This window comes from Schistocerca nitens, chromosome 9 (genome assembly GCF_023898315.1).
Source record: "Schistocerca nitens isolate TAMUIC-IGC-003100 chromosome 9, iqSchNite1.1, whole genome shotgun sequence".
Taxonomy (NCBI): Eukaryota; Metazoa; Arthropoda; class Insecta; order Orthoptera; family Acrididae; genus Schistocerca; species Schistocerca nitens.
In genome coordinates, this window is record NC_064622.1 from 65,417,908 (window position 1) to 65,430,422 (window position 12,515).

A 12,515-nucleotide genomic window follows, 5' to 3' on the forward strand; every position below is an offset into this window, starting at 1 on the left:
GTAATAGCACCAGAGCAATCTGGTCCGAAGACAGGAAAGTATCTAATTCTGTGAGAATTGCAGTAACATGAGAACAGAGGAAGGCTAAAACAAATTGCTGAAAATCGCCTTTGTTGCACATCGCGTGATCCAATAGTGCCCGAACGTGAATAATATTAGTAATGATAAATAAAAGCGAACTTATCTCGGTGAACAGAACTTCACAAGTTTAATATTTTGTTTCGATTAAGAATGTGAGCGTACGCAGGATCTGAGTTGGGAGTGCGAACTCATGATAGTTTGCCGGCGAAGGACGATATAGTTCGGCGATTCCACGATAAATGTCTCCTGGTGCACCTTTCAGTAGTGAATACTCTTTAGATGGTCTGGCTTTCTTCTGACATGCCTTTGACATACACGGGTTCAGTTTTTTCTAGGGTAGGGGATGGGGTGACATCTACCCACCCCTGCCTCTAGCTGGGTATGCCGTTCCCTCAGAAAGGAAAGCCAAAATTTGGCCATCTTCATTGTGACACAGAGGCAAATGAAGGAAGTGACGTATGGTCTGCTATAGCTCACGTCTGTGGTGTAACACGCTGCTATGGTACATAAATTGTAATCTGTTCTGCATCTGCTCGCACAGAGTGTCTGCATTGTTACCTAAGTACAATAGCGTACTGTGTAGTCGACAAGGCACCCGTGTCTCGGACGTGCCTGGACGGCCTAGGCTATTAAGTCCGACATGTTTTCAAGAGCAAGTAAATCAATCTGCCGCAGTGAACGGCTCTCTAGAACGAGAACTGAAGCGTGAGATGATGTCCCGGATTCTCGCAGTGGACAGCTGCCCGCTGTATGCCGTAGACAACAGCGTGGCACTGTGTTTGCCTGCCTATAGCTGCCTTGGCACGCGGCCAGCGGTTGGCACATTTCGTACAAGGCTCCTCAACAAGTGGTGCTCACTACACCTTACTCATTTTTTTAAGCTGCAAATCTGAGTAACATGAGCAGTCCGAGGTATCCATAATAGGTCCTGCTTTCATGTCAAAAAATCTCAACTGAGAAACGATTAGAGATAGAGTGTCGTGGTTTGTTGTAACACATTTAGCATATCTCAAAGTTTTTCCCATTTCCCCTTCGTTGCAGATTTGAGTTGCAGTGCACCAAACTGGCGGCAGAATAAGAGAAGTTGCAGTGTGTTATCTGATACGCAGAATCCAAATCTGTGACATCGGTACTGTAGAATTATCAACGCCAGTATGAGAGGGCACCGGCGGAAAAAGACAAGTTTAATAAGTTTTGAAAGACTTTGCTCGAAGTGGGCGTCCCCCTGTGTCTCACACAGATGATGGCAGAGTGCAAGCCGCATTTCAACGCAGCCCTCAGAGGTAAATTCGTCGTGCATCACGCAAACTGCAGGAATCAAGCTCAACTGCTTGCCACAAACAACTGTCGCTGAAAGCCGAAGTTTTAAATCTCGCGTTTAAGAAAATGTTCACACAGGAGAATTGTAAAACGATACCGTCCTGATCAACAGACAGACTGTCGTATGGATGTCATAGTAAGAAGCATCTTTGACATAAACAAGCAACCGAAAGTGCCGCAAGCCACCGAAAGTGCCGCAAGCCACCGAAAGTGCCGCAAGCCACCGCAAGTGCCGCAAGCCACCGAAAGTGCCGCAAGCCACCGCAAGTGCCGCAAGCCACCGAAAGTGCCGCAAGCCACCGAAAGTGCCGCAAGCCACCGAAAGTGCCGCAAGCCACCGAAAGTGCCGCAAGCCACCGAAAGTGCCGCAAGCCACCGAAAGTGCCGCAAGCCACCGAAAGTGCCGCAAGCCACCGAAAGTGCCGCAAGCCACCGAAAGTGCCGCAAGCCACCGAAAGTGCCGCAAGCCACCGAAAGTGCCGCAAGCCACCGAAAGTGCCGCAAGCCACCGAAAGTGCCGCAAGCCACCGAAAGTGCCGCAAGCCACCGAAAGTGCCGCAAGCCACCGAAAGTGCCGCAAGCCACCGAAAGTGCCGCAAGCCACCGAAAGTGCCGCAAGCCACCGAAAGTGCCGCAAGCCACCGAAAGTGCCGCAAGCCACCGAAAGTGCCGCAAGCCACCGAAAGTGCCGCAAGCCACCGAAAGTGCCGCAAGCCACCGAAAGTGCCGCAAGCCACCGAAAGTGCCGCAAGCCACCGAAAGTGCCGCAAGCCACCGAAAGTGCCGCAAGCCACCGAAAGTGCCGCAAGCCACCGAAAGTGCCGCAAGCCACCGAAAGTGCCGCAAGCCACCGAAAGTGCCGCAAGCCACCGAAAGTGCCGCAAGCCACCGAAAGTGCCGCAAGCCACCGCAAGTGCCGCAAGCCACCGAAAGTGCCGCAAGCCACCGCAAGTGCCGCAAGCCACCGCAAGTGCCGCAAGCCACCGCAAGTGCCGCAAGCCACCGCAAGTGCCGCAAGCCACCGCAAGTGCCGCAAGCCACCGAAAGTGCCGCAAGCCACCGAAAGTGCCGCAAGCCACCGAAAGTGCCGCAAGCCACCGAAAGTGCCGCAAGCCACCGAAAGTGCCGCAAGCCACCGAAAGTGCCGCAAGCCACCGAAAGTGCCGCAAGCCACCGAAAGTGCCGCAAGCCACCGAAAGTGCCGCAAGCCACCGAAAGTGCCGCAAGCCACCGAAAGTGCCGCAAGCCACCGAAAGTGCCGCAAGCCACCGAAAGTGCCGCAAGCCACCGAAAGTGCCGCAAGCCACCGAAAGTGCCGCAAGCCACCGAAAGTGCCGCAAGCCACCGAAAGTGCCGCAAGCCGCCGAAAGTGCCGCAAGCCGCCGAAAGTGCCGCAAGCCGCCGAAAGTGCCGCAAGCCGCCGAAAGTGCCGCAAGCCGCCGAAAGTGCCGCAAGCCGCCGAAAGTGCCGCAAGCCGCCGAAAGTGCCGCAAGCCGCCGAAAGTGCCGCAAGCCGCCGAAAGTGCCGCAAGCCGCCGAAAGTGCCGCAAGCCGCCGAAAGTGCCGCAAGCCGCCGAAAGTGCCGCAAGCCGCCGAAAGTGCCGCAAGCCGCCGAAAGTGCCGCAAGCCGCCGAAAGTGCCGCAAGCCGCCGAAAGTGCCGCAAGCCGCCGAAAGTGCCGCAAGCCGCCGAAAGTGCCGCAAGCCGCCGAAAGTGCCGCAAGCCGCCGAAAGTGCCGCAAGCCGCCGAAAGTGCCGCAAGCCGCCGAAAGTGCCGCAAGCCGCCGAAAGTGCCGCAAGCCGCCGAAAGTGCCGCAAGCCGCCGAAAGTGCCGCAAGCCGCCGAAAGTGCCGCAAGCCGCCGAAAGTGCCGCAAGCCGCCGAAAGTGCCGCAAGCCGCCGAAAGTGCCGCAAGCCGCCGAAAGTGCCGCAAGCCGCCGAAAGTGCCGCAAGCCGCCGAAAGTGCCGCAAGCCGCCGAAAGTGCCGCAAGCCGCCGAAAGTGCCGCAAGCCGCCGAAAGTGCCGCAAGCCGCCGAAAGTGCCGCAAGCCGCCGAAAGTGCCGCAAGCCGCCGAAAGTGCCGCAAGCCGCCGAAAGTGCCGCAAGCCGCCGAAAGTGCCGCAAGCCGCCGAAAGTGCCGCAAGCCGCCGAAAGTGCCGCAAGCCGCCGAAAGTGCCGCAAGCCGCCGAAAGTGCCGCAAGCCGCCGAAAGTGCCGCAAGCCGCCGAAAGTGCCGCAAGCCGCCGAAAGTGCCGCAAGCCGCCGAAAGTGCCGCAAGCCGCCGAAAGTGCCGCAAGCCGCCGAAAGTGCCGCAAGCCGCCGAAAGTGCCGCAAGCCGCCGAAAGTGCCGCAAGCCGCCGAAAGTGCCGCAAGCCGCCGAAAGTGCCGCAAGCCGCCGAAAGTGCCGCAAGCCGCCGAAAGTGCCGCAAGCCGCCGAAAGTGCCGCAAGCCGCCGAAAGTGCCGCAAGCCGCCGAAAGTGCCGCAAGCCGCCGAAAGTGCCGCAAGCCGCCGAAAGTGCCGCAAGCCGCCGAAAGTGCCGCAAGCCGCCGAAAGTGCCGCAAGCCGCCGAAAGTGCCGCAAGCCGCCGAAAGTGCCGCAAGCCGCCGAAAGTGCCGCAAGCCGCCGAAAGTGCCGCAAGCCGCCGAAAGTGCCGCAAGCCGCCGAAAGTGCCGCAAGCCGCCGAAAGTGCCGCAAGCCGCCGAAAGTGCCGCAAGCCGCCGAAAGTGCCGCAAGCCGCCGAAAGTGCCGCAAGCCGCCGAAAGTGCCGCAAGCCGCCGAAAGTGCCGCAAGCCGCCGAAAGTGCCGCAAGCCGCCGAAAGTGCCGCAAGCCGCCGAAAGTGCCGCAAGCCGCCGAAAGTGCCGCAAGCCGCCGAAAGTGCCGCAAGCCGCCGAAAGTGCCGCAAGCCGCCGAAAGTGCCGCAAGCCGCCGAAAGTGCCGCAAGCCGCCGAAAGTGCCGCAAGCCGCCGAAAGTGCCGCAAGCCGCCGAAAGTGCCGCAAGCCGCCGAAAGTGCCGCAAGCCGCCGAAAGTGCCGCAAGCCGCCGAAAGTGCCGCAAGCCGCCGAAAGTGCCGCAAGCCGCCGAAAGTGCCGCAAGCCGCCGAAAGTGCCGCAAGCCGCCGAAAGTGCCGCAAGCCGCCGAAAGTGCCGCAAGCCGCCGAAAGTGCCGCAAGCCGCCGAAAGTGCCGCAAGCCGCCGAAAGTGCCGCAAGCCGCCGAAAGTGCCGCAAGCCGCCGAAAGTGCCGCAAGCCGCCGAAAGTGCCGCAAGCCGCCGAAAGTGCCGCAAGCCGCCGAAAGTGCCGCAAGCCGCCGAAAGTGCCGCAAGCCGCCGAAAGTGCCGCAAGCCGCCGAAAGTGCCGCAAGCCGCCGAAAGTGCCGCAAGCCGCCGAAAGTGCCGCAAGCCGCCGAAAGTGCCGCAAGCCGCCGAAAGTGCCGCAAGCCGCCGAAAGTGCCGCAAGCCGCCGAAAGTGCCGCAAGCCGCCGAAAGTGCCGCAAGCCGCCGAAAGTGCCGCAAGCCGCCGAAAGTGCCGCAAGCCGCCGAAAGTGCCGCAAGCCGCCGAAAGTGCCGCAAGCCGCCGAAAGTGCCGCAAGCCGCCGAAAGTGCCGCAAGCCGCCGAAAGTGCCGCAAGCCGCCGAAAGTGCCGCAAGCCGCCGAAAGTGCCGCAAGCCGCCGAAAGTGCCGCAAGCCGCCGAAAGTGCCGCAAGCCGCCGAAAGTGCCGCAAGCAAGCCGCCGAAAGTGCCGCAAGCAAGCCGCCGAAAGTGCCGCAAGCAAGCCGCCGAAAGTGCCGCAAGCAAGCCGCCGAAAGTGCCGCAAGCAAGCCGCCGAAAGTGCCGCAAGCAAGCCGCCGAAAGTGCCGCAAGCAAGCCGCCGAAAGTGCCGCAAGCAAGCCGCCGAAAGTGCCGCAAGCAAGCCGCCGAAAGTGCCGCAAGCAAGCCGCCGAAAGTGCCGCAAGCAAGCCGCCGAAAGTGCCGCAAGCAAGCCGCCGAAAGTGCCGCAAGCAAGCCGCCGAAAGTGCCGCAAGCAAGCCGCCGAAAGTGCCGCAAGCAAGCCGCCGAAAGTGCCGCAAGCAAGCCGCCGAAAGTGCCGCAAGCAAGCCGCCGAAAGTGCCGCAAGCAAGCCGCCGAAAGTGCCGCAAGCAAGCCGCCGAAAGTGCCGCAAGCAAGCCGCCGAAAGTGCCGCAAGCAAGCCGCCGAAAGTGCCGCAAGCAAGCCGCCGAAAGTGCCGCAAGCAAGCCGCCGAAAGTGCCGCAAGCCGCCGAAAGTGCCGCAAGCCGCCGAAAGTGCCGCAAGCCGCCGAAAGTGCCGCAAGCCGCCGAAAGTGCCGCAAGCCGCCGAAAGTGCCGCAAGCCGCCGAAAGTGCCGCAAGCCGCCGAAAGTGCCGCAAGCCGCCGAAAGTGCCGCAAGCCGCCGAAAGTGCCGCAAGCCGCCGAAAGTGCCGCAAGCCGCCGAAAGTGCCGCAAGCCGCCGAAAGTGCCGCAAGCCGCCGAAAGTGCCGCAAGCCGCCGAAAGTGCCGCAAGCCGCCGAAAGTGCCGCAAGCCGCCGAAAGTGCCGCAAGCCGCCGAAAGTGCCGCAAGCCACCGAAAGTGCCGCAAGCCACCGAAAGTGCCGCAAGCCACCGAAAGTGCCGCAAGCCACCGAAAGTGCCGCAAGCCACCGAAAGTGCCGCAAGCCACCGAAAGTGCCGCAAGCCACCGAAAGTGCCGCAAGCCACCGCAAGTGCCGCAAGCCACCGCAAGTGCCGCAAGCCACCGCAAGTGCCGCAAGCCACCGCAAGTGCCGCAAGCCACCGCAAGTGCCGCAAGCCACCGCAAGTGCCGCAAGCCACCGCAAGTGCCGCAAGCCACCGAAAGTGCCGCAAGCAACCGAAAGTGCCGCAAGCAACCGAAAGTGCCGCAAGCAACCGAAAGTGCCGCAAGCAACCGAAAGTGCCGCAAGCAACCGAAAGTGCCGCAAGCAACCGAAAGTGCCGCAAGCAACCGAAAGTGCCGCAAGCAACCGAAAGTGCCGCAAGCAACCGAAAGTGCCGCAAGCAACCGAAAGTGCCGCAAGCAACCGAAAGTGCCGCAAGCAACCGAAAGTGCCGCAAGCAACCGAAAGTGCCGCAAGCAACCGAAAGTGCCGCAAGCAACCGAAAGTGCCGCAAGCAACCGAAAGTGCCGCAAGCAACCGAAAGTGCCGCAAGCAACCGAAAGTGCCGCAAGCAACCGAAAGTGCCGCAAGCAACCAAAAGTGCCGCAAGCAACCGAAAGTGCCTAAAACAACTACGCTGCCAGGTCCAGATGGAATGCCAATTCTGTTTTACAACGGGAATTGATCCCGTACCTACCTTGCATTAATCTTGTATTTCTCGCCAAGCGCAAAGTCCCAAGCAGCTGGAAAAAAAAAACGCAAGTGACTCCTGTATATAAGAAGGGAAAAAGAACCAACCCGCAAAACTGCAACCTAATATCCCTAACATTGGCTTGCGGAAGAAGTCTTGACCACATTCTCCGTTCGAATTTGATAAATTTTCTTAACACTTAGAAACTTATGTCCCTATAGAAAGCATCGCTCGTGCGAAATTCAGCTTGCCCTTTTCGCTCGTGATATCCTAGGAACTTTGGATGAAGGGCAACAGGCAGATTCGATATTTCTAATTTTCCGGAAGGCGTTTGACACGGTGCCCCATTACAGACTTAACTAATGTGAGAGTATATGGAATAGGTTCTCAGATATGTGAGGACTGTGGTACGGAAGGCTAATTTGGATAATTTTGGGATAATTTTGGAAAAGTGTGGTTCATCCGTAATGGAGACCGAATACAGGATGCTAGCGCGACTTATTCTTGAGTACTACTCGAGTGTTTGGGGTCCACTCCAGGGCAGATTAAAGGAAGATATCGAAGTAAATCAGATGCGGGCTGCTAGATTTATTACCATTTGTTACCGGCGGGTTCGATCAACATGCAAGTGTTATGGAGATGCTTCGGGAACTCGAATGGGAGGGAAGGTGACGTTCTTTGCCAGGAATAATACTGAGAAAATTTAGAGAACCGGCGTTCGGAGCTGACTGCACAACAATTATACTGCGGCGATCGTAAATTTCACGTAACGGTCAAGAAGATAAAATACGAGAAATTATGGCTTATAAGGAGGCACATGGACAGTTGGTTTTCCCTCGCCCTTTAAACACGTATGTATTCATTACCAGCGATGGCGAGGCATGACAGAATCTCTGACCAGAGAGTTATTTTATCGTTGCTAGTCTGCGCTTGACCGCGCGAGAGTTCAGTTGTGTGTGGCGAGTGGGCAGAGAGAGTCGACAGTTGGATAGTAGTAGCAGTGCTAGGCAGTTGCGTGTAGCGAGTCGGCAGGAACAGTTGCGAGTTGCACTCTGTCTGCAGTAATAGTCAGTCGGCAGTAGTTGTAGCGAAAAAATGGTTCAAATGGCTCTGAGCACTATGGGACTCAACTGCTGTGGTCATCAGTCCCCTAGAACTTAGAACTAATTAAACCTAACTAACCTAAGGACATCACACACATCCATGCCCGAGGCAGGATTCGAACCTGCGACCGTAGCAGCAGCGCGGCTCCGGACTGGAGCGCCTAAACCGCACGACCACCGCGGCCGGCAGTTGTAGCGAGTAGTCGGTGCTAGTCAGCGGGCGTCGGCATGCGTCGACGGCGTGCTGTTCTTCCGAATCTGGTCAGGATTGTGGTGGACGATGTGTATTATAGTTGAAGGTAAATGAAGCAGCATTGCGCTCAGCTAATAACGTATGTTAATTGTAATTAATTTGTTCAAAAAATGATGCCCCAATAATAATTTTTCTATATAGTAACTTTTTTAAAGAAAAAGATTCATTTCAATTTAAAGAATATTTCCTATGCATTTCCTCCAAGAATCAAAATTAAATATGGGCCAGCATTGCACGGAGCTGTGCCGAAAAATAAGAGCAGATATAGATGCAGTGTTACTGAGGTAAGAATTTATCAGATTTAATTATTTCACAGGGCCGAAGGTCAGCGTTGCTGCCCTCATATGATTTATCAGGTTTAATTATTTGTTGAGATGTCACATTCAGTTGATGGTTCATTATTTAATTAATATTATTGTGTGGATTTATGATCAATTATTATTCTTTAATTTTGTGGGAAGTTTACATCGTTATTCTTTAATTTTGCAAGGAGGTTACGCATGGCTCATTTTTATTATTCAGTTTTGTGGGAAGACAACATTTCACTTAACATTGACTTTCATATTCTTGCTGGGAGGTTACAATTTCACTTTTGTGGGACTTTTTAATTTATTGAGGGGAGGTTACACCCTATTTGCGAGTGGAACAGGAAAGGAAATGGCTGTTTGTGGTACAGAGTACCCTCCGCAACGCACCGTACGGTGGCTTGCGGAATACGTATGTAGATGTACAACTGTCAGTGAAGTGTTAGATAAGCAGTTTCTCCTTTTTGCGTACGAAGTGCAAATGGTCCAATCGTTGCAACTAAATGACCTTCATCTGCGGAACACATTCGCGTGTATCATGCTGGTCTCCATAGATGCTAACAATGACTACCTGTGGAATTACCTGTTTTCAGATGAAGCAGCGTTTCACATTTACGGGCGTGTGCGTCGTCACAACGTTACGATTTGGGGTTAGAAAACCCACACAGCACTCGTGAACACAACCCTGGTAGCCCGAAGATTACTGTTTCGTATGGCCCAAGTCACGATAGGGAGATAAGCCCATTTTTCCTCGTACAGGAAACCACAAAGGGAAATGTTTACCCAGACACGTTCGAACATTCCCGTTAGTATAGACCGAAGAACTGCAGTCGCCCCTGTGCCAGTTTGATGGTGTACCCGCAGATGGGGATGGACATTTCGTGGAAGGTGAGCGGGTCGACATTGTCTCATAGCACGGACCCTGCACCCTCCGTATGTCACGCCATCGGAGTTTTTTCTGTGAGGCCACGTCATGGATAGCGCGTCATTGCTGCCCTTCGTGCACAAATCAATGAAGCAATCGAACTGTTGATGCTGCAATGCTGACACGTTCATAGGCAGAACCAAAGAGTGGGACTTAGCATCTGAGGTCATCAGACCCCTAGACTTAGAACTACTTAAACCTAACTAACCTAAGGACATCACACACATCCATGTCCGATGCAGGATTCGAACCTGCGACCGTAGCAGCCGCGCGGTTCCGGACTGAAGCGCCTAGAACCGCTCGTCTAAAATGGACGGCCCAAAGAGTGGGGCACACATTGGAATTCTGGTATAATAGAAAAAAAAATTGCTAGGTGTTTTATAACAAATCACGATGATCTAACATTTTCCAAGTAATTATTGTTTTGAAATAATACAGGGACGTTAAGGATACGTTTTATTTCTGGTTTTAGTGTTGATCTCCAGAAGACGTACCTGCAGAAGACTGTAACAGGAATAACTGCAACCCCCATAAGGAAACTTCATTACAGTTAGTTTTAATTACAGTGAAAAAATTAATATTGACGTTTCCTTTAAGCACAAAGGGAGGATGTATGACATGCCACGCAAACGCAAAGAGATGCCGTCTCTTTGAGAAGTAAAATCCATCATTACTCTGCTCTGTTACCAAGGAGAAAGCAGGGTTCCAATCCATCACTCCCGAACAAACCGCATCAAAAGCAATGCCTTTTGTTCCTCCTAATACTGAAAAACTCATTTCGGACCTCATTATCATCTGCCTGGTTCTAACACAAAACGCTAGAAGTTTTTTGTCTTTAGATGTAACCCTGTCGTTTGTCGACTTTACGATTCAGGTACCTGCGGAAACCTCCAATTTCAGCCTGCATGTCATTCACTGACGAACAAGTGAACTGTGTATATGTAAAAGTATGGTGTGATTCAACCCTGAAGTCAAACCCCAGATCAAGTAGAAGTTGATTAGGTGAAGGAAAACGTTAGCGTAGAGGACTGAATACATCGCTATATCATATGAACAGACATTTTTGTAAGCCGAACTCATAACAGATGACAATTCAGAGGCTTCCTCTACCAGGATACAGATTAGTTGGCTGTTTTTCAAGAAGTTCCTTGCGGGGTGGAGGAGTGGCTATGTACGTAAAAAACAGTATTCCATTTCAGACCATGGACGTATCACGGCATTGAACTGAACATATATTTGAATGTTGTGCAGGGGCAGTTGGATTTAGTGAAACTAAATTTCTAATTGTTGTTATTTATAGGTCTCCTAACTCTGACTTCAGACCATTTCTACTCAAGCTAGAGATGGTTCTTGATTCACTTTGTAGGAAGTACCAGAAATTTCTTACATGTGGTAACTTCAATATAAATTTTGTATATGATGGTGCAAGAAAAAAGATGTTGGTAGATCTCCTAAATTCATATGATCTGATGCAGACTGTGTTTTTTCAAATTAGGGTGTAGGGGAACAGTAGCACAGCCACAGACAATATTTTTATACTTTCTTCATTACTAGATGGGGATTCTGTTAGTAAAAGGGTGAATAGCCTTTCAGACCATGTACAAATTTTAACACTAAAAGGCTTTTGTACTCAAACAAATGTCACATATAATTACGAACTATGTAGGAAACTTAATCCAAAAGCAATAGTGTCTTTTTTAAACCTTTTCAAGGAACAAGAGTGGCAGGATGTTTATAGTGCCGATAACATAGATGATAAAAAATGCTTTCCTTAACACGTTTCTCATGCTCTTTGAGAGTTGCTTTCCATTGGAACGTTTTAAGCGGGTACTAGCAGCCCGGGTGACTGACTAGTGGGATAAGGGTATCATGTAGAACAAAGCGGGAATTATATCAAAATGTTAGAAGTAGTAGCCGGCCGTAGTGGCCGTGCGGTTCCAGGCGCTACAGTCTGGAACCGAGCGACCACTACGGTCGCAGGCTCGAATCCTGCCTTGGGCATGGATGTGTGTGACGTCCATAGGTTAGTTAGGTTTAATTAGTTCTAAGTTCTAGGCGACTGATGACCTCAGAAGTTAAGTCGCACAGAGCTCAGAACCATTTTTAGAAGTAGTAACAATCAAGCTACAGTAGCCCATTACAAACAGTATTGTAAGGTGCTTAAAATGTTATTAGGAATGCAAAGATTATGTGGTATGCAAATAGAATAGCTAATTCACAGGATAAAATTAAAACCAAATGGTCAGTTGCGAAGGAAGTGCCTGGTCAGCAGCACAAGGCCGACGATATAAAGTCATTTCATAGTAAAAATATTTCTGTTACTAATAAATCAGATATATTTACAGTATTTAACAATCATTTTCTGAGCATTGTTGGTGAATTAAATAAAAATTGATTTAATACATGGAAGCATATAACTTTCTTGGCAAATGCCTTTCCCAGATTGATGTCTGAAATACTACTCTGTGATAAAGACAAGGGGGAGAGTGAGTCAATAATTAAATCACTGAAGACTAAGACTCTCATGGATATGATGGGGTGCCTAGCAGAATATTAAAGTACTTTGCTGCACATGTTAGTCCCGTATTTAGCCATATTTGTAATTTTTCCTTTAGGAATGATCAGTTTTCTGAACGATTAAAGTACTCAGTAGTAAAGCCGCTTTATAAAAAGGGAGGAAGAGATAATGTAGACAATTTTACACCTTTTTCTATGCCATCAGTGTTTGCTGAAGTCATTGAAAAGGCTGTGTGTGTAAGGGTAACTGATCATTTTATACCACACGATTTGCTATGAAATGTACAGTTCGGCTTTAGATGTCGTTTAACAACTAATAATGCTATATTCTCTTTGCCCTGTGAGGTACTGGATGGGATAAACAAAAGGTTTCGAACGTTAGGCACTTTTTTCTATTTAACTAAGGCGTTTGATTGTGTTGATCACAAAATATTGCTCCAGGAATTGGACCATTACAGAATACGGGGAGTAGCTCTCAATTGGTTCACCTATTACTTCAGTAACTGACAGAAAAAGGTCATTATTCAAAATGTTGAGAATGGCTCTGATGTGGGGTCTAAGTGGGGTACAGTCAAGTGAGGGGTGCCCCAGGGCTCTGTGTTGGGGCCACTCCTGTTCCTTATTTATATAAATGATATGCCTTCTAGTATTATGGGTATCTCTAAAATATTTCTGTTTGCCGATGACACTAGCTTGG

General features: G+C 51.9%; 1 protein-coding gene across 1 annotated transcript in view; it reads left to right on the forward strand.

Annotated features, from left to right (window-relative positions):
- Window positions 1-12,515, forward strand: part of LOC126204005 (axoneme-associated protein mst101(2)-like) — a 107,977-nt gene that overhangs the window by 16,881 nt on the left and 78,581 nt on the right. The window contains exon 4 of the mRNA XM_049938435.1: window positions 1,584-6,268. Coding sequence (XP_049794392.1) covers window positions 1,584-6,268 — 4,685 coding nt within the window. The remainder of the gene's footprint in view (window positions 1-1,583; window positions 6,269-12,515) is intronic.